The following is a 22,187-nucleotide window of genomic DNA, read 5'->3' as shown; positions in this document are numbered from 1 at the left end:
CGCTTCAGTACATTTGTGGCCTACATTAAAGCAATGTTAAACATAGGTTGTCAGCCACTAAGAAAACATACGGTATTCTCATAATGGTTTAACTTTTGGTTGTTTTCTGTAAAGCTTGACAAAAATTTTTACAAAGCAAGTATTGCGCAATGAAAATACAATCGGCAATGCGAAGATGAGATGAAATATAAATTCATGCCACTCCTGCAATGTCTGATTCCCCACCTACAGTTAATCTTGCAAAATTAATATCTTAGCTTGTTGTGTTAACGCGCTTTTATGTACAGTTGTTGTCTTTCAAACAAAAGTGCGTTTAAACACACGGAAGTATTTCAAACTTGCAAGTTGTTTGCGACCAGCATAAATATGTCGAAATCAGCTCTCAACTGAAGATCGTTGTCGGCGATATCCTGGACTCCGAGTTGCTCTTTCACTCTGCTGCCAAACAATTCTGCCAAATCAAACTCCTTTATATCTTCCTCTGTTACTTTTCCCTTGCTTGCTAACGTTTCAGAACATTTTGTTTTCATGTATGTGTTGTGCACGTCCATAGAGCGCATGTAGCTTTTGGCCGTAGCCAGAGTCCAGTCATTGTAAACTTGTTTCACTTCAAATTGACGTTTGTTGTCAGACGGTATTTGACGAAAAACGTTGGCAAACTTGATCGCAAGTTCGTTATAGTATGCTGCCAACTGCTCGTTTGCAAAATCCAGTTCAATATTTGACAAAATCCTTTTTGTGACAGTTTTTAATTTCTCGTGATAAATTCCATTGATTTTCGGCGCCATTTCTGGTTCCCAGTAACCAAGTATTGCCAATGTTCCGTTTTTCTTTAATACTCGTGAAGCTTCGGCAAAGAATTTACCCAAATCAAACCAGTGGACCGATTCTGCGGAAAGCAACAAATCCACACTTTTATTTTCCACTGAAATGCTTTCAGCTTGTCCAAGGTAGTATGTCACATGTTGATGTTGATTTTGTCGTTTTGCTTCTTTTATTTGCTCTTCACTGATGTCTGAAGCCTTTGTCGAAATAAGGAGCAAAGACGTTGGTAGCTTGTCCCCCTCCACAACCAACTTCAACCATGAGTTGATATTTGGGTTTTAAACCTGAGACCTTTTTCATTTCTTGTAAAACCCAATCCACCACTTGTTGTCCGTATTTTGGTCTGAATTCACTGTATGTTTTCACAAGCGCTTCATCTTCGTAGACAGCGTGCATCATTGTACCTTTTTCCAATTGTTTTAGCACAAAATCCTGTTAAAAATGTAGTGTCGAAATCATTTACCCCAATTAATTTCAAAGAATTTCTCAAAAAGGATAGGTTTTGAAAATATTGATGTTGTTGTTAAAAAATCTTCTACATAGCACTTGCGCCGTGCAATACTTCCGATCATATACCAACTCATACCTTACAGTTTATTAGATGTCCCATATGAAAACAAAATTAAGAACGGTCTGATCTATTCTGCAAACACACTTCTTGCAAACAATTCTAACTGCAAGTAGAGATCGCACTGCCAAGTTCGACTTTGTGGTAAAGGTTGACTGCATTTGTGGCCAATTTTGTCTTCATTTTTGGCCGAAGAACAAACCTTCGACTTTTTCATTGCAGCAGCTAAAAGTCTGTCTGCGCTGTGTTGTATGCGGAAGAGTAGTAGAATTTGTAAGGCTTGTGTGTAAAAGAGTGGTAGATAATCACCGCGACTTTTCATTATGATGTATACAGAAATAAATAATAATGCTGCCCAAGCGTCAGCTTCTATACTTATTAAAATTGACGCCGATCGTCTGCCACTGTTTGTGAGCAATTCAACTCAAACCATTTGGTTAATCGCACTGCGCACAACAACTTCTCATCCATCTTCATTTCGAGCTTTCATGTCTTCGTTCCGGCCGAGGGAATACGTAACGCTTTGGTGCATTTGTGACGTATTTTGAAAGCATGTGTTATTCAGGAGGTGTTAGCCGCTAAGAAATCATTAGGTATTCGCATAATGGGTTAACTTTTGGCTATTTTGTGTAAAGCTTGACAGAATAGTTTATTAAGCAACTATTGCGCAATGCAAATATTGACGATGTGAATATAAAAGGAGATGCAAAACACCTGCAATATCTGGTTCCCCACCTACAGTTAATCTTGCAAAATTAATATCTTAGCTTGTTGGGTTAACGTGCTTTCTACAGTTGTTGTCTTTCAAACAAAAGTGCGTTGAAACACACGAAAGTATTTCAAACTTGCAAGTTGTTTGCGACCAGCATAAATATGTCAAAATCAGCTCTCAACTGAAGATCGTTGTTTGTCCTCACATAGAGGGAGTGTCATTGTGCTTCAAATGTGCTGTTGATGTTCAGTTTCTGAAATTTATAAAAGTTTTGCTATAAGTGTACAAGTTTCCGTTGATATCTTATGTCAGTGGTTTTTCACATTTGTGTTCAAAATTTCTTGTGCTTCGCCAGAATTGATGCTTTTCACTTGCATTTATATTTTCTTTTTACACTTATATTGAGACTAAATGCCATGATCATTGTTACTGATGAATACCTCACTGTTATGATGCACGATGCACGATGCACGATGCACGATGCACGATGTACGATGCACGATGTACGAGATGTGTTATTTTAACAATTTTGAATGGACTACATTATCATGTGGAACTGGTCTTTTTTACACGCTCCCAAGACATTTTCAATTTTTGAAAGGAGGCAGACTGTCGATGTTTTTGCTGCGAAAACAACTTTGACCGTGTGTGGTTAATGATCCGTAACGTACCGTTTCACCTGTGCTCAGGCATGCATGGGATATTTTTTTGATGCACGTGTGCAGTTTGTTTCGTCACAGACGTGAGACGATTTATTAAGTGGACGTGCCAACCGATGAAAATATACATCCGGTAGTTAACTGGCAGATTACGTCATATATTTTGAATTCGTTGAGAGTAATGGATTTACTTTAATGTACATTTTATGAACAACAACTTTTTACAGAATCACATAACTTGCAACAGAACGAGCAGAAATATTTTGTTAACAAATGACGTTTATGAGTGCAGATTATGCGCTATTATTACAAACATTTCAAACTCCATCTTTAGTTGAAGTTCGTTGTCATCTATTTCCTTAACACCTAGAGCTTGTTTTACTTTGTTGCCGAAAACTTCTGCCAGGTCTACAGCATTCATGTCGTCATCGGTGACTTGGCCTTTGACATCCAATATCTCATTTGCCCCCTTGGTTACTCAGTATTTTTGTGAAAAAAGCAACAAAAACTGGAACTGGATTTTGCAGAAAAATGAATCGTTTAACTACCCACTCATTTGCATTTTTTTGTAAGTTCCAACTCTTCTCTATGCAATGGCATCAAATTTAGTTGCTGAAAAAGTGTCAAAGCTCTTCCCCCAGGGCTGTTTATACTCCCCTGTTGGTCATATGATCATCCAGGAGGCCCAACAAGTCCTTTTAAACTTTGAAGAATTTTAGGTCACTATGTAAGTCACAAGACCCATCAACGGTCATTGGGAAACAAGCGAAACAGTCGCTAGATGCATTACAGCTGAGGGCCTTGAAAACAGGATTTCTCCAATTTAATACCTATGTAGGTCCTGAAGAGAATTGAAAGAATTTAACAGACCCGGCGTTTCGTATGCAAACTAATACGATCAGCATTGTGCTTGTTTCGAGTTATTTCTTTTCATGCCACATTAAGAACTTGAAAGCACTGTTTGCGAACCTTCGTTAAGCATCTGCGAAGCCAAAATGACAGCAGTCTGTCTTGTGTCTCGACTTTTTTGCACTCATCTCACCGCGCTTTTTTACACTCTGACCCATCTGACGATTTTCTGCGTTGCATTAACGCTTGAATGCTTTTTGGCCAACTTTTTTCTGCTTGTGTTTCCTCCAATTCAACGATAGCGAAAAAAACTGCTTGTCACTGTGTAACAACTATATATCTGATATATCAGCCCAGTGGTTTCATAGCAATATATTTCTACTGCAAATTTGCTCTCGTGTGTTTTTTAAGCAAAATTGAAAGCGACGCGATTGGCTGTATTTGCAACAGAACAAGCGAAACAAAGTATTTTACGTGTTTGATATACAAGAACGTTGTAGGTCACCTGGCAGCTTTAACAATACGTTTACAAGTCAAACCATTGGGTTAATCGCACTGCAAGCAACTACTGAGCACGACCATCTTTATTTCGAGCTTTTATTTCTTCGTTCTGGCCGAGAGAATACGTAGCGCTTCTGTACATTTGTGGCCTAAATTTAAAGCAATGTTAAACATGAGCTGTCAGCCGCTAAGAAAACATACGGTATTCTCATAATTGGTAAACTTTTGGCAGTTTCCTGTAAAGCTTGACAAAAATTTTTACAAAGCAAGTATTGCGCAATGAAAATACAATCGGCAATGCGAAGATGAGATGAAATATAAATTCATGCCACTCCTGCAATGTCTGATTCCCCACCTACAGTTAATCTTGCAAAATTAATATCTTAGCTTGTTGTGTTAACGCGCTTTTATGTACAGTTGTTGTCTTTCAAACAAAAGTGCGTTTAAACACACGGAAGTATTTCAAACTTGCAAGTTGTTTGCGACCAGCATAAATATGTCAAAATCAGCTTTCAACTGAAGATCGTTGTCGTCGATATCCTGGACTCCGAGTTGCTCTTTCACTCTGCTACCAAACAATTCTGCCAAATCAAACTCCTTTATATCTTCCTCTGTTACTTTTCCCTTGCTTGCTAACGTTTCGGCACACTTTCTCTTCATGTATGTGTTGTGCACGTCCATAGAGCGCATGTAGCTTTTTGCCGTAGCCAGAGTCCAGTCATTGTAAACTTGTTTCACTTCAAACTGACGTTTGTTGTCAGACGGTATTTGACGGAAAACGTTGGCATACTTTATCACAATCTCGTTATAGTATGCTGCCAACTGCTCGTTTGCAAAATCCAGTTCAATATTTGAAAAAATCCTTTTTGTGACTGTTTTAAATTCCTCGTGATAAATTCCATTGATTTTCGGCGCCATTTCTGGTTCCCAGTAACCAAGTATTGCCAATGTTCCGTTTTTCTTTAATACTCGTGAAGCTTCGGCAAAGAATTTATCCAAATCGAACCAGTGGACCGCTTCGGCAGAAAGCAACAAATCGACACTTTTATTTTCCACTGAAATGCTTTCAGCTTGTCCAAGGTAATACGTCACATGTTGGTGTTGATTTTGTCGTTTTGCTTCTTTTATTTGCTCTTCGCTGATGTCTGAAGCCAAGACTTTGTCGAAATACGGAGCAAAGACGTTGGTAGCTTGTCCCCCTCCACAACCAACTTCAACCATGAGTTGATATTTTGGTTTTAAACCTGAAACCTTTTCCATTTCTTGTAAAACACAATCTACAACTTGTTGTCCGTATCTTGGTCTGAATTCGCTGTAATTTTTGACAAGTGTTTTGTCCTCATATAAAGCGTTTGCCATTTTGTTTTAAATAAGTATTTGTTTCAGTTTCTAGTTTAAAATCTTTGCGCTGTTTCTCCGGCGTTTTTTGCTAAAAATGCTGTCAAAGGTTAAATGCTGTAAGTTAGATATTAGGAAAATTTTTTTTCTTCTAAAGAGCACTGAAAGAAATTGACGGGCACACGGCGTTTTGTATACAAACTGTCACTGCAAACATTACGCTTGTTTCGAGTAATTTCTTTTCATGCCACATTTAGAACTTGAAAACACTGTTTGCGAACCTTCGTTAAGCATCTGCGAAACCAAAATGACAGCAGTCTGGTCTTTTTTTGCACGCTCATCTCACAGCTCTATTATACATTCCAACCCATCTGACGAGTTTCTGCGTTGCATTAACGCTTGGATGCTTTTTGGCCAACTTTTTTCTGCTTGTGTTTTCTCCAATTCATTGAACGCTAGCGAAAAAAACTGCTTGTCACTGTGTAACAACTATATATCTGATATATCAGCCCAGTGGTTTCATAGGAATTTATTTCTACTGCAAATTTGCTCTCGTGTGTTTTCTAAGTAAATGTAAAAGCAATACAATTGGCTGTATTTGCAACAGAATAACCAAGACAAAATATTTTACACGTTTGATACATAGGAATGTTATAGGTCACCTAGCAGCTTGAACAATACATTTACAAGTCAAACCATTGGGTTAATTGCACTGCAAGCAACTACTGAGCACGACCATCTTTATTTCGAGCTTTTATTTGTTCGTCCTGGCCGGAGAATACGTAAGGCTTCAGTACATTTGTGGCCTACATTAAAGCAATGTAAAACATGAGTTGTCAGCCACTAAGAAAACATACGGTATTCTCATAATGGTTAAACTTTTGGTTGTTTTCTGTAAAGCTCGACATAATTTTTTACAAAGCAAGTATTGCGCAATGAAAATACACAAGGTACTGCGAAGATGAGATGAAATATAAATTCATGCCACTCCTGCAATGTCTGATTCCCCACATACAGTTAATCTTGCAAAATTGATATGTTAGCTTGCTGTGTTAACGTGCTTTTATGTACAGTTGTTGTCTTTCAAACAAAAGTGCGTTGAAACACACGGAAGTATTTCAAACTTGCAAGTTGTTTGCGACCAGCATAAATATGTCAAAATCAGCTCTAAACTGAAGATCGTTGTCGTCGATATCCTGGACTCCGAGTTGCTCTTTCACTCTGCTACCAAACAATTCTGCCAAATCAAACTCCTTTATATCTTCCTCTGTTACTTTTCCCTTGCTTGCTAACGTTTCAGCACATTTTCTCTTCATGTATGTGTTGTGCACGTCCATAGAGCGCATGTAGCTTTTTGCCGTAGCCAGAGTCCAGTCATTGTAAATTTGTTTCACTTCAAATCGACGTTTGTTGTCAGACGGTAATTGACAGAAAACGTTGGCAAATTTTATCGCATGCTCATGATGATTTGTCCAATGCTCGTTTGCAAAATCCAGGATGATATCTGTAAAAATAGTTTTCGTGACAGTTTTTAATTTCTCTTGGAATTTTCCATTCAGATTCGGCGCCATTTCTGGTTCCAAGTAACCAATTATTGCCAATGTTCCGTTTTTCTTTAATACTCGTGAAGCTTCGGCAAAGAATTTACCCAAATCAAACCAGTGGACCGATTCTGCAGAAAGCAACAAATCGACACTTTTATTTTCCACTGAAATGCTTTCAGCTTGTCCAAGGTAGTATGTCACATGTTGATGTTGATTTTGTCGTTTCGCTTCTTTTATTTGCTCTTCGCTGACGTCTGAAGCCAAGACTTTGTCGAAATAAGGAGCAAAGACGTTGGTAGCTTGTCCCCCTCCACAACCAACTTCAACCATGAGTTGATATTTTGGTTTTAAACCTGAAACCTTTTCCATTTCTTGTAAAACACAATCTACAACTTGTTGTCGGTATCTTGGTCTGAATTCGCTGTAATTTTTGACAAGTGTTTTGTCCTCATATAAAGCGTTTGCCATTTTGTTTTAAATAAGTATTTGTTTCAGTTTCTAGTTTAAAATCTTTGCGCTGTTTCTGCGGCGTTTTTTGCTAAAAATGCTGTCAAAGGTTAAATGCTGTAAGTTACATATTAGGAATTTTTTTTTCTTCTGAAGTGCACTGAAAGAAATTGACGGACACACGGCGTTTTGTATACAAACTGTCACTGCAAACATTATGCTTGTTCCGAGTAATTTCTTTTCATGCCACATTAAGAACTTGAAAACACTGTTTGCGAACCTTCGTTAAGCATCTACGAAGCCAAAATGACAGCAGTCTGGACTTTTTTTGCACACTCATCTCACAGCTCTATTATACATTCCAACCCATCTGACGATTTTCTGCGTTGCATTAACGCTTGGATGCTTTTTGGCCAACTTTTTTCTGCTTGTGTTTTCTCCAATTCATTGAACGCTAGGGACAAAAACTGCTTGTCACAGTGTAACAAGTATATATCTGATATATCAGCCCGGTGGTTTCGTAGCAATATATTTCTACTGCAAATTTGCTCTCGTGTGTTTTCTAAGTAAATGTAAAAGCAATACAATTGGCTGTATTTGCACGGAAAAAGCAAAAGAAAGTATTTTACATGTTTGATATATAAGAATGTAATAAGTCACCTAACAGCTTGAACAATACGTTTACAAGTCAAACCATTGGGTTAACTGCACTGCAAGCAACTACTGAGCACGACCATCTTTATTTCGAGATTTTATTTGTTCGTTCGGGCCGAGGGAATACGTAACGCTTCTGTACATTTGTGGCCTACGTTTGAAGCAATGTTAAACATGAGCTGTCAGCCGCTAAGACAACATGCGGTATTCTCACAATTGGTAAACTTTTGGCAGTTTCCTGTAAAGCTTGACAGAATATTTTACAAAGCAAGTATTGCGCAATGAAAATACAAAAGGTACTGCGAGGATGAGATGAAATATAAATTCATGCCACTCCTGCAATATCTGATTCCCCACATACAGTTAATCTTGCAAAATTAATATCTTAGCTTGCTGTGTTAACGTGCATTTATGTACAGTTGTTGCCTTTCAAACAAAAGTGCGTTTAAACACACGGAAGTATTTCAAACTTGCAAGTTGTTTGCGACCAGCATAAATATGTCAAAATCAGCTCTCAACTGAAGATCGTTGTCGGCGATATCCTGGACTCCGAGTTGCTCTTTCACTCTGCTGCCAAACAATTCTGCCAAATCAAACTCCTTTATATCTTCCTCTGTTACTTTTCCCTTGCTTGCTAACGTTTCAGCACATTTTCTCTTCATGTATGTGTTGTGCACGTCTATAGAGCGCATGTAGCTTTTTGCCGTTGCCAGAGTCCAGTCATTGTAAATTTGTTTCACTTCAACTTGACGTTTGTTGTCAGACGGTATTTGACGGAAAACGTTGGCAAATTTTATCGCAAGCTCATGCTGATTTGTCCAATGCTCGTTTGCAAAATCCAGGATGATATCTGTAAAAACAGTTTTCGTGACAGTTTTTAATTTCTCTTGGAATTTTCCATTCAGATTCGGCGCCATTTCTGGTTCCCAGTAACCAATTATTGCCAATGTTCCGTTTTTCTTTAATACTCGTGAAGCTTCGGCAAAGAATTTTTCCAAATCAAACCAGTGGACCGCTTCTGCAGAAAGCAACAAATCGACACTTTTAGTTTCCACTGAAATACTTTCAGCTTGTCCCAGGCAATATGTCACATGTTGGTGTTGATTTTGTCGTTTCGCTTCTTTTATTTGCTCTTCACTGATGTCTGAAGCCAAGACTTTGTCGAAATAAGGAGCAAAGACGTTGGTAGCTTGTCCCCCTCCACAACCAACTTCAACCATGAGTTGATATTTTGGTTTTAAACCTGAGACCTTTTCCATTTCTTGTAAAACCCAATCCACCACTTGTTGTCCGTATTTTGGTCTGAATTCACTGTAAGTTTTCACAAGCGCTTCATCTTCGTAGACAGCGTGCGTCATTGTACCTTTTTCCTATTGTTTCAACACAAAATCCTGTTAAAAATGTAGTGTCAAAATTGTTTACCCCAATTAATTTCAAAGAATTTCACAAAAAGGATATAGGTTTTGAAAATATTTATGTTGTTGTTAAAAAATCTTGTACATAGCACTTGCGCCGTGCAATACTTCCGATCATGTACCAACTCATACCTTACAGTTTATTAAATGTCCCATATGAAAACAAAATTAAGAACGGTCTGATCTATTCTGCAAACACACTTCTAGCAAACAATTCTAACTGCAAGTAGAGATCGCACTGTCAAGTTCAGACAACGCACTGCCAAGTTCGACTTTGTGGAAAAGGTTGACTGCATTTGTGGCCGATTTTGTCTTCATTTTTTGCCGAAGAACAAACCTTCGACTTTTTCATTGCAGCAGCTAAAAGTCTGTCTGCGCTGTGTTGTATGCCGAAGAGTGGTAACATTTGTAAGGCTTGTGTGTAAAAGAGTGGTAGATAATCACCGCGACTTTTCATTATGATGTATACAGAAATAAATAATAATGCTGCCCAAGCGTCAGCTTCTATACTTATTAAAATTGACGCCGATCGTCTGCCACTGTTTGTGAGCAATTCAACTCAAACCATTTGGTTAATCGCATTGCGCACAACAACTTCTCATCCATCTTCATTTCGAGCTTTCATGTCTTCGTTCCGGCCGAGGGAATACGTAACGCTTTGGTGCATTTGTGACGTATTTTAAAAGTATGTGTTATTCAAGGGGCTGTTCGCCCCTAAGAAATCAGTAGGTATTCATATAATGAGTTAACTTTTGGCTGTTTTGTGTAAAGCTTGACAAAATATTTTATTAAGCAAGTATTGCGCAATGCAAATATTGACGATGTGAATATAAAAGGAGATGCAAAACACCTGCAATATCTGATTCCCCACCTACAGTTAATCTTGCAAAATTAATATCTTAGCTTGTTGGGTTAACGTGCTTTCTACAGTTGTTGTCTTTCAAACAGAAGTGCGTTGAAACACACGAAAGTATTTCAAACTTGCAAGTTGTTTGCGACCATCATAAATATGTCAAAATCAGCTCTCAACTGAAGATCGTTGTTTGTCCTCACATAGAGGGAGTGTCATTGTGCTTCAAATGTGCTGTTGATGTTCAGTTTCTGAAATTTATAAAAGTTTTGCTATAAGTGTACAAGTTTCCGTTGATATCTTATGTCAGTGGTTTTTCACATTTGTGTTCAAAATTTCTTGTGCTTCGCCAGAATTGATGCTTTTCACTTGCATTTATATTTTCTATTTACACTTATATTGAGACTAAATGCCATGATCATTGTTACTGATGAATACCTCACTGTTATGATGCACGATGCACGATGTACGAGATGTGTTATTTTAACAATTTTGAATGGACTACATTATCATGTGGAACTAGTCTTTTTTACACGCTCCCAAGACATTTTCAATTTTTGAAAGGAGCAGACTGTCGATGTTTTTGCTGCGAAAACAACTTTCACCGTGTGTGGTTAATGATCCGTAACGTACCGTTTCACCTGTGCTCAGGCATGCATGGGATATTTTTTTGATGCACGTGTGCAGTTTGTTTCGTCACAGACGTGAGACGATTTATTAAGTGGACGTGCCAACCGATGAAAATATACATCCGGTAGTTAACTGGCAGATTACGTCATATATTTTGAATTCGTTGAGAGTAATGGATTTACTTTAATGTACATTTTATGAACAACAACTTTTTACAGAATCACATAACTTGCAACAGAACGAGCAGAAATATTTTGTAAACAAATGACGTTTATGATTGTAGGTTATTTGCCACAATAACAAACATTTCAAACTCCATCTTTAGTTGAAGTTCGTTGTCATCTATTTCCTTAACACCAAGAGCATGTTTTACTTTGTTGCCGAAAACTTCTGCCAGGTCTACAGCTTTCATGTCGTCATCGGTGACTTGACCTTTGACATCCAATATCTCATTCCTCTTTTTCTCCATGTAAGTAGTATAAACGTCGATTGCCTTAAACATACCTTTCACATTTGCAAATGTCCAGTCGTATGTTTGCTTCACTGTAACACGGCGTGTGTTGTAAGATGGAATTTGTCTGTAAATGTTTGGATAATTGTTGATGATTTCCCAGTGCTGCTTGTAATGCTCGCCTGGTTATGCTAATATAATTTCCTCAAAAATATTTTTCATTACTGTCCTTGAATGTTGTTGAAATTTACCGTCGATTTTTGGTGATGCCATTGCACCAGAATAGTGTATTAGTGCTAGTGTTCCATCTGGTTTAAGTACTCTGTTGGCTTCGACCAAAAACTTTTCCAAGTCGAACCAGTGGGCAGATTGCGCTGCAAGCAATAAATCAACATTTGTATTTGCAACTTTTATTTTTTCAGCTGCTCCAAGACTGTAGGTCACATGTTGATGTTGATTTTGTCGTTTTGCTTCTTTTATTTGCTCTTCACTGATGTCTGAAGCCAAGACTTTGTCGAAATAAGGAGCAAAGACGTTGGTAGCTTGTCCCCCTCCACAACCAACTTCAACCATGAGTTGCTATTTTGGTTTTAAACCTGAAACTTTATCCATTTCTTGTAAAACACAATCTACAACTTGTTGTCCGTATCTTGGTCTGAATTCGCTGTAATTTTTGACAAGCGTTTTGTCCTCATATAAAGCGTTTGCCATTTTATTTTAAATAAATGTTTGTTTCAATTTCTAATATTTAATATTTAGTGTTTATTATTCTAATTAGTTAAATGTAAACAAAACATCATCACTCCTTGCAGCTCCACAAACAGTAGCAACTGACCACAAGGTCAAAAGCAAACTGGAAAAAAGGCAAAATCACTGGTGCATGACATCGTGTGTTATTTCTTTAAGGGGAGGGGTACCACTTTTTGCGGCCAATGTGCTTCGAACCACTCTTCGGATTCTCAGGGACTGCCAACTTATTAAATTACATTGGTTACTATCTTCGACTAAAAATATGAAATGTGCTCCCTGATTTCCTACTTCTGGTAATTTAGCAAATGCAGCATCGACAAAAACTATAATCTTTATGTTCTTGCAGCTTACCAAGTATATGTAACATAGATCTAGTTTTTTTGTTCGTGAAATGACCATAAGTTTGTTGCAATAAATCAGGTCTATTACTTTGGTATCTTTAAATCCTGTTGCCAATATGCAGGTACCGAAAATGACATCAAGACATGTTTGACTACTTACCAAAGCATCTGACCAATTTTTGAATGTAGTTTATCCTTTTTAGAGGCACAAAAATCCTGCTCTATACGTTGTAATTTTTGATACAACAGGAATGGTTTTTAAGTTGGCAATGTACTGAATTTGGCTTGTTACAATTCAATTGGGGTTTTGAGGTATTTCCAGCCCAATGTACTTGAAGACTTTTTCATTTTCCTTGTCAATTAGGAAATCTTGTCACATAGCTTGAACAATTGTTTGCTTGGAGTTCTTTGTCCCAGCCCAGAGAAAATCATCAACATAAATAGTAATAACACCATCAAGCTGCAACACATTGTGCTAATAAAACACAGTAGGATCAATTTGAGAAGGCTTCCCATTCTTGCCAAGCATGAATTTCCTGACTCTATCATACCATTTTTTTGATGCATCCACAAAACCATAAACACATTTGTTCAACTTCCACAACACTTATGGATGAATGTAAATATTCCTTTCAATTGTTTTACCTTGAAGAAATGCGATCTTTATGTCAATGCTCCGTAGAGTCCATCCCTTTTGTTGTACAATAAACAAAAATGTCCTAAGAGTATCTTTGTAGCAGGTAGGCGAATCCTTTTCTAAGTGTTATGTAGAATCTTCAAACCCTCTCCATTGTATAGAAACAATTTTATATTGAAAATCTGGAACAGGCACTTCAGTGTAGACATTATTCTCCCTGAAAATCAACCCAGTCTGCTTTGTTTCACTGAAAGAAACCTCTTGCATATGACAAATAACTTCAGTTTGTTATTCTTCTTCCTGCTCAGGCGAGCCATCTGCAACAGTTAATTTTCCTGCCCTACTAAAATAAATCTTTGTTTAAACTTCTTGCAAATTGCAGTTCTGGAGATGAAACATATATTTTTTCATTTTCAAAGTTATAAACTCCAAATAGTTTGCACCCAAGAAACATATATTATTGTGCCAATTTTTGTATTTTCCTTTGTCAGCCTAACTTAAAATTGTTGCGGTGTGTTTTACACCCTTGCTTTGAAAGGAAACAACTCAATTTTTGTTACGTTTTGCCGGATCACACACAATCGCATCATCGATTGATGTGAAAAAGATAGTGAAAAAGAAATATCTGTTTGATCTGCATAAGAAGTTCTCTTCATCAGACTCAGAACAAGAATCACTACATTCAGTCACATTTCTTCTTTGCTCAACACTAGCATTCGAAACAACAGGACCAGAAAGTGACTCCTCAACAGAACAATTGTCTTCATTGACAGGCTGGACTCTACACACATGTACACATACAAACTGACCACCATGTCTTAAAATGCAGGGGTGGTATCACAGAAATCAACACATATCACAAAACTCAAAGGTATCAAACTCAAGATCATTGTCAGATAACAATTTACATGGTAAAAAAAGACTTATCCAACTTTTTCGAGAACTTCTAACAATTACACTTGACATTTTTTTTTATTGCACAAGCATTACTGTAACAACTGAACATATCAACCATATGGAAATACCAAACATTGGACTTTACATGATGTAAATCCATTGCAACTCAATCATTAAATCGTTCACCAAATGGTAGACTGACAATAGGTGTAGCTGGTGCCTTTTTGTGTAGCTTACACACATTACAGTTTTCAACAACATTTCTACGTGAAAACGATATTCCGGCTCTATCCAAAAGTCTCTTTAAATTTTCAACCGAAGCATGTCCAAATTGTTTGTGTAATTTCATGGAAACCTTCTTTAAAGACTCACTGTTTCCTGCAAATCGACAAGGAGTAATTTAAACACAATATTGTCCACTTAATGAAAGACATTAACATCACCCCGAGCATTTTGATTCAAACATTTTTCTAATCAATATTTGTTCCTGCTGATTTTAATTATGCCTTACTCAAAAGTGGAATATTTTCAGAAACAATTTCAGTTTCAATGATGCACTTAACAGAAATGTTGGCAGGTAAGCATGCTGTATGGTAAGAAACAAATCTTTCTTATGTGTTAAACCACTTTTCGCCACATACCATTTTTGTACAGGCTGTGTCCACCACCGCATATCCATAAGCTTCATTTGTGAATAAGTTCTTCAATAAGTAAACTTGAAATGGCCCTCTAAGCCTTGGCATGTCCCTCAAGGGCATATAGATTGACATTGACAATAATTGCTTGATCAGACTTCTTTACTTCAGATACCAATTACCACATTGAATTTTTTCCATTCTGTGTAACAGTCACCTTCCCCAGGGGAAATCACTTTAAAGAAGTGTAATTAAAAAAAAGGAACCATCCCCCACGAACATGTCAAGTTAATTAAATGTATTTTAAACACCATAGCTTCTCACAGCTCCACAAACAGTAGCAATTGACTATGAAGTCAACAGCACTAGGTCAAGACAAGTACACAGGAAAAAAGGCAAAATCACTAGTGCATGACATTGTATGCTTTTTCTTTAAGGGGAGGGGCACCCCTTGGGCATAATAGTTTAACAAATATCATGTCTAAATGCTGTCAAGGGTTGAATGTGGCAAGTTAAATCTTGGCAATCTTCACAGTTTTTTTTCTTCTGAAGAGTATTGAAAGAATTTAACAGACCCGGCGTTGCGTATACAAACTAATATGATAAGCATTGTGCTTGTTTCGAGTTATTTCTTTTTATGCTATATTAAAAACCTGAAAACATTGTTTGCGAACTTAGGTTGAGTATCTGAGAAGCCAAAATGACAGCAGTCTGTCTTGTGTCTCAACACTTTTTGAACACTCACCCACCGTGGTTAGAATACATTGTGAGCCATCTGACGATGTTTTTCGTTGCATTACCGCTTGGATGCATTTTTGGCCAATTTTTTTCTGCTTCTGCTTCGTCCAGTTCGTTGAACGCCAGCGACAAAAACCGCTTGTCACTGTGTAAGAGCCATCTGATATATCAGCCCAGTGGTTTCATAGCTATTTATTTCTACTGCAAATTTGCTCTCGTGTGTTTTCTAAGTAAAGGTAAAAGCAATACGATTGGCTGTATTTGCAACAGAACAAGCGAAACAAAGTATTTTACATGTGTGGCACATAAGAATGGTGTAAGCCACCTGACATATTTAACACAACGTTTAAAGGTCAAACCATTGGGTTAATTGCACAGCAAGCTGCTACTGAGGACATCCATCTTTCTTTCAAGTTGTTTTCGGTATGGCTTATTACGGTGGCCCACAAGTGCCACCGCGAAATATTAACGAATCGCGAAATATATTTTCACTGCGCGAAATATATTTACATCGCGCGAAATATATTTACATCGCGCGAAATATATTTCTTGTGACGCAAAATGTAGTGACAGGCCAGGTTCTCGTTGATTTCACTCCGTTCGTATGTTTGCACGACGGGTGACCGACTATATCAGCTAAGTAAGCATTTACCTACTCCAGTTGTTGGCAGGGACTGTTCAACTGAATGAATTGTTTAAATTGTGATCACTATGTGGGACTTGATCATTCATTTTGTACCCATTGTGGCCATGGTAAGTGTGTTTGTATTGTGTATTTCCAGTTGGCCTACATTCATTGCAATTTTGTTATTTCGGTTTGGACAATACAATTTTTCCTTGCAGGGACCACCTTTGATGAAACACACCTCATCACCCACTACTTTCAACTAGGATATGAACACTCTGAAATTTTGCATTTGTTGCAAAATTACCACAATGTAACTTTCAGTTTGAGAACCTTGAAAAGACGCTTACAAGAAATGGGGCTGCATAGACGTGGTGCTTGGCAAAAAGATCCGAATATTATAAATGATGCTGAAAAACGAATCAAAGAAATTTTAGAAGGTCCATCTTCATGTGGGGGGTACCGTTCTGTGTGGCATGGTTTGGAGATGGAGGGTTTGAGAGTTCCAAGATCCTTTGTTGCAGAAGTTTTGAATAAAATTGATCCTGATGGCTGTGAACTCAGGAGGGGCCATCGTCTGAAGCGCAGAGAGTATAACAATCCAGGGCCCAATTATGCCTGGCATATAGATGGTTATGATAAATTAAAGCCATTTGGTTTTTCCATACATGCAGCCATTGATGGTTTTAGTCGTAAGGTCCTATGGCTTCATGTTATACGCTCCAATAAATGCCCACACACTATAGCTTCCATGTACCTTAGAACTGTTTCACATGTACAAGGTTGTCCAGTGCAAATTGTGTCTGATTTGGGCACAGAAAATGGGATATTGGCAGCAGCACAGTGCTTTTTCAGAAACAGTATTAATGCACATCGATACGTTCCTTCACCAAGGAATCAGAGAATTGAAAGTTGGTGGTCAACATTGTGCAAGTTTCGTACTTCTTGGTGGCGAAACTTTTTTGGTGATCTCGAGTTTAAAGGTGTTGTTGATTATTCACTTCCTTTAAGCAAGGAGTGTGTGTGGTATTGCTTCTCCAAAGTTCTACAAAGTGACTTAAATTTTGTAATGGATCACTGGAATAGTCATCGAATACGAAAATCAAGACACAATGTTATAGCTGGTCGCCCAAATTTACTTTACTTAATGCCAGAAAGGTATGGTGGAAGAGCAGACATGATAAATGCAGTCTCACAAGAGAAATTTCAAGTGGTGTGCAATGATATTTCCCCACCCGAAGAAGTGAACGAATATGAGGAATATTTTGACTATGTTCGAACTGAACTTGGATTTGTCATGCCAACCTCCTGTGCAGAAGCACTGGCAATGTACAAAGGGATAATGGAGGTTGCAAAAGAATAAAAAGTCAAAGCCCACAGCCATGTATGCATGTTTGTACTTCAGTATATTGAACTTTGTTGTTAGTGCAAGTATGTTAATTGTCAAATTACACCAACAAACACAGGCAACTTTGTGAAAAATTGTTTTTTTACTCACTGATTAACAATCAGCATACTGCACTACTAGAATCTAAAAGAGGTGGTTTGTAAATGCTAGGATACAAATCGAATTTTTTTCCCATTGTATTGCAAACAGATGATGGAATAGAAAAGTGTGAAAGACAACATGCAGTGTAAATGAAGAAAAGTGAGTGCATAAATGTACAGTGGCAAGTAGCAGTGGCACAAAAATCTCACAATTATGCAGCAGTACCTCAAAAATGCAATAGTAAGTGTCAGGTAAAAACAATTTTGGTATAAAAGGATGAAATACGTTTCACCAAAACAAACACGAGGCAGTTGAATAAAAAAATAAAACACTAATTTTGCTTCGACAATGCTGACGGTCACGAACACAATAGTGAGTACGTAAAAAATCTAAATTGCTGTTTTGCCATATAACACTTGAAACATGCAATGAAGTGACAACTACTTATGAATATAAACAATGAAACAGAAGAATTTTTTTAATGTAAACCAAATGCCTGGCCATTGGACATTGCTGTAATAAAGATGGATTTGAAATCTTGAAGTTCTTCCATATGTTTTGTAGGGAACGTAATTGTTTTCGCACATGCACCAACAACAGGAAAACAGATGGTGTGGTTTGGGTTGTTGCTCATGCAGTCATGATTAAATTCCACAGATATGGACAAACTGTCACCAAATATTGGCCTATGTTTTTGGCCTGTTAGCCAACCTAGCACACCAGCTGGAGTACAATCAGCTGCTGCAGTCATTGTCTCTCCAATATTTTCTACATTGACTTCATTTTCACTGTTAGTACAGCAGTAAGCCAAAACCTCTTCTGTGGGGGCCCGAATACAGTTATCCTCAATATAGTTCAAGAAATCTTGAAAGTTATCCATTATCTTCTCCTCTACGCACCGCTTTGTGGAATTTTTTGAGGAATATTGCGGTTGCAGTAAACTTGACACATAATTGGCATCAACAGTCAATTTGCCTGGAATGAATAAAGGTGCAAAAAGTAAGGCATTATTTTTGACAACATTTAACAAACCAAACAGACTCAGCCCTGAAGCAAACTCTTTGAGGTAGCAAAGCCGCTTATTAGTGATGCTCACCATGATTGTGCGACTAATTTCACTGGCGCTATCAATATTGATTTTGCCTGTGTATCCATTTTCTGTTATTATGTCAGTATGAACAAGTGGGTCAGCACAAACTCTCTGTATCAGTTGACCTTCATTCTCAGTAAAGTGTTGGTCAAGATTTAGTTTGGTTATATCAACTGAATCCATGTTAGCAAGAATTGTGAACACATTTGGGTGTAAGCAATGTGGAGCTGGCCCACCTTGCACCAAACTTGCAGCTATTATTTCACCACATGCTTTGAAATGTCCATTTTGGACATGAAGCATTGAGTCAACTGGGGCACCATCAGGAAAGAATTGTTCACAAATACTTTGCAAAACAAGACTAAAGAACTCCTTAGCCATTGCACCAGAATCAATCCCTGTCTCACCTTGAAATTGGACAACCAATTTCTTTTCTGCTGATTTCTTTTTGGTTTCTCTTTTCCACAAGTTAAGTTGACGTTGAATATGAGCCCCACGGCGCACACAAATAAACAACTGGTCTAAATCATCAACTTTTTTATGCAATGACTCTAGTGCAGCATTCAAATCATTGAATTTTTTGCCATCATACCTTTCGAGTTTTGGGGCTAACAAATCACATTGATTGCCAATAATATTGTCCAGTTCACTAGAATCAAAGTAATCAGTAAAATCAGGCAATGAACTTTGTAGAATAGAGGGAGATTGTTTTCCATTACCAGAGCATTCAATGTTACTTGCATCATTTGTTTCATCATCTTCACTGTCACATTCAAGTAGATATAACATGATCTTCTTGTAATCTTTACCAATGCTCTCCTTGTATTTGACTAGAGTGAATGGCTCATTTGTTCCAGGCAATACTTCAACAATTCGTCCATCTTTAAAAGCAAGGTGGTATACTGCACCATGTCTTTGACTCTTTGGATAAAATTGAAAGTACCGTTCTTTGGCTTTATTCAGTATGGATTGAACACACTCTTTTCTTCCAACATTAATTATAATGGATTGACCCCGAACTGGCTTCAACTTAAAATCTTTCCCTCCATATTCAAGCATGCCTATGTTAACACACACTTCCTCATTTTCATCCTTTTTCGACACTCTTTGCTTCCATTGTGAGCCTTTCATTGCTTTAAATTCACTAAATGGCAAAATTTCTGTTGCACTTTTGCGTTTCATGGATGATGTACCTGTAGATTTTACATGTATTATTAAACTTTTGTTTTGCAAAGTTAACCAAAGTTGTTCAGCTACAGGTTGTTTGGCATACTAACCATTTATACTGGAATTAACATTTTCAATCACAGAACCCTCATTTTCAGATTTAGACAAAGTAGGATGATTGCTGCCATGGGCTTTCTCTGCAACACAGAATCAATCTAATTATACTTGCACAATATTATTTTACTGGCATATATGTCTGTCTGATATATTAACATTTACAAGAATGTTACCTCAAAACAACAGATTGACAAGGCTGATAAACGACAATTAAAGAATAAACCACTTACCGCGTCCGCAATGTGCGCAATACAAGTGTTCTTGAAAAAGTAGCCTTCCACAATTTGTGCAGTACATGATTACAAATAGGGATAAAACACTCAAACTATTTTTCTATTTGAACTTAAATGCACAGACTGTAGCATATAGATGTACGTGAAAACTTGAAACAACTAGACTTCCCGCCAGGCATTTCTAATAAAAACTAACAACATATTTCGCGCGAAGAAAATATACATCGCACAGCGCAAATATATTTCGCGCAGTGCAAATATATTTCGCGCAGTCAAAATATATTTCGCGAGGTGAAAATATATTTCGCGAGGTGAAAATATATTTCGCGCAGTCAAAATATATTTCGCGAGGTGAAAATATATTTCGCGCAGTCAAAATATATTTCGCGAGGTGAAAATATATTTTGCGCGGTGAAAATATATTTCGCGCGATGTAAATATATTTCGCGCAGTGAAAATATATTTCGCGATTCGTTAATATTTTCGCGGTGGCACTTGTGGGCCACCCTCCACGTAACGCTATTTCAGAAGCAAATGTTATAGTTATGAGGTTTCGGCCGCGACGAAAATATACGGTCTTCTCTTGATGTGCAGTTTTGTGTCAAGCTTGACAGAATATTTTACAAAGCAAGTATTGCGCAATGCAAATACAATCTGCACTGTGAAGATAAGATAAAATATAAGTAAATACCACTCCTGCACCTCGAGTAAATCTTGCAACATTAATATCTTAGCTTGTTGAGTTAACGTGATTTTTATGTATACAGTTGATGTCTTCTAAACAAAAAGGGTTTAAACACACAGAAGTATTTCGGACTTAAATATGTCAAAATCAGCTATTAGCAGTTGTCCGAGTCTAGTCGCTGTAAATTTGTTTCATTTCAAATCGAGGTTGTTGTCAGATGGTATTTGAGGAAAAACGTAGGCATACAAATTTACCAATATAAATTATGTACATATTATTTTTGCATTTGCACTTGGGATTGAAATGTTGTGCTTATCAATGGTTTCAGATTGGTTTAACATTTCCCACATATTACAGACTAGGCTTTTAGACCAGTTGCAGTTAGTATGAAAAACTCATACTGCGCGATCAAATGTAAATCTTCATCTTTCAAGGTTGGAACTCCCAACTTTTGTTTGACAGTTTTCCCGAATATTTCTGCCAAATCCACATCTCTCATGTCTTCCTCTGTTACTTCTCCCTTGTTTTCCAGTATTTCTTTACGTTTTCTCTCCATGTAAGGTGGATATATTGCACTAGATCGTAACAAACCCTTTGCTGTCGCCAAACTCCAATTCTGTTCCGTTTGTTTTACTTCGAATCGTTGTTTCTTGTCGGTAGGAATTTTGTCGTATATATTTTTATATTTGAGAACACATTCTCTACGTTTATCCACATGATCATCCTTGAATGCTGCTACTGTTTCTTCCAGGAGGTTTTGTATAAACGACCCAAAGTGGTTCTTCATATTTCCTTTTATACTGGGAATCATTGTTGGTGCAGAATATCCGGTTAAAACTAAGACGCCTTCTTTTTTGAGTACCCTTGAAACCTCAGCAAAGAACTTATCCAAATTAAACCAATGAGCCGCGTCTGCTGCCAACAGCAAATCAACACTTCCATCAGCAACTTTGATATCCTCAGCCCGTCCTTGGCAATATGTCACATGTTGGTGTTGATTTTGTCGTTTTGCTTCTTTTATTTGCTCTTCACTGATGTCTGAAGCCAAGACTTTGTCGAAATAAGGAGCAAAGACGTTGGTAGCTTGTCCCCCTCCACAACCAACTTCAACCATGAGTTGATATTTTGGTTTTAAACCTGAAACCTTTTCCATTTCTTGTAAAACACAATCAACAACTTGTTGCCCGTATCTTGGTCTGAATTCGCTGTAGGTTTTGACGAGTGTTTTGTCCTCAAATAGAGCGTGCGTCATTGTGCTTGAAATATGATGCTGTTTTTCAGTTTTTGAAATTTAAAAAAGTTATGCTATAAGTATACAAGTTTCCAGAGATATCTTATGC

At 37.5% G+C, this 22,187-nt stretch overlaps 3 protein-coding genes across 3 annotated transcripts; 1 reads left to right on the top strand and 2 right to left on the bottom strand.

Annotated features, from left to right (window-relative positions):
• Positions 1 to 6,570: 6,570 nt before the first annotated feature.
• Positions 6,571 to 7,326, bottom strand: LOC145907385 (uncharacterized). Its single transcript, XM_082994803.1, has one exon. The coding sequence runs from the start codon at positions 7,324 to 7,326 to the stop codon at positions 6,571 to 6,573; it is 756 nt and encodes a 251-aa protein (XP_082850929.1).
• An 8,625-nt stretch (positions 7,327 to 15,951) lies between these two features.
• On the top strand, positions 15,952 to 17,527 carry LOC145906123 (uncharacterized). The gene is made up of 2 exons (XM_082993532.1): positions 15,952 to 16,194; positions 16,285 to 17,527. Exons 1-2 carry the CDS (start codon positions 16,128 to 16,130, stop codon positions 17,427 to 17,429), a joined length of 1,212 nt encoding a protein of 403 aa, XP_082849658.1. The 5' UTR covers positions 15,952 to 16,127; the 3' UTR covers positions 17,430 to 17,527.
• Positions 17,528 to 18,033: 506 nt separating this feature from the next.
• On the bottom strand, positions 18,034 to 20,269 carry LOC145907384 (uncharacterized). The gene is made up of 3 exons (XM_082994802.1): positions 20,160 to 20,269; positions 19,923 to 20,009; positions 18,034 to 19,838 (listed from the first exon to the last, which is right to left on the bottom strand). The coding sequence occupies exons 1-3, from the start codon at positions 20,224 to 20,226 to the stop codon at positions 18,034 to 18,036; spliced, it is 1,959 nt and encodes a 652-aa protein (XP_082850928.1). The 5' UTR covers positions 20,227 to 20,269.
• Between the last annotated feature and the right edge of the window lie 1,918 nt (positions 20,270 to 22,187).

The sequence above is a fragment of the Ascidia mentula genome, chromosome 6, assembly GCF_947561715.1.
Source record: "Ascidia mentula chromosome 6, kaAscMent1.1, whole genome shotgun sequence".
NCBI lineage: Eukaryota > Metazoa > Chordata > Ascidiacea > Phlebobranchia > Ascidiidae > Ascidia > Ascidia mentula.
The sequence above is the reverse complement of the archived record's forward strand: the minus strand, read 5'-3'. Positions and strand labels throughout refer to the sequence as shown.

What these genes read in the sequence shown, in the direction of transcription:
- LOC145907385 (XM_082994803.1), bottom strand. Translation starts at nt 7,326, where the DNA reads ATGGTTGAAGTTGGTTGTGGAGGGGGACAAGCTACCAACGTCTTTGCT.
- LOC145906123 (XM_082993532.1), top strand. Translation starts at nt 16,128, where the DNA reads ATGAATTGTTTAAATTGTGATCACTATGTGGGACTTGATCATTCATTT. An exon ending in TTGTACCCATTGTGGCCATG is followed by an intron (nt 16,195 to 16,284) that starts GTAAGTGTGTTT and finishes TTTTCCTTGCAG; the next exon opens with GGACCACCTTTGATGAAACA.
- LOC145907384 (XM_082994802.1), bottom strand. Translation starts at nt 20,226, where the DNA reads ATGTACTGCACAAATTGTGGAAGGCTACTTTTTCAAGAACACTTGTAT. An exon ending in TTGCGCACATTGCGGACGCG is followed by an intron (nt 20,010 to 20,159) that starts GTAAGTGGTTTA and finishes TCTGTGTTGCAG; the next exon opens with AGAAAGCCCATGGCAGCAAT. An exon ending in TGTTAATTCCAGTATAAATG is followed by an intron (nt 19,839 to 19,922) that starts GTTAGTATGCCA and finishes TAAAATCTACAG; the next exon opens with GTACATCATCCATGAAACGC.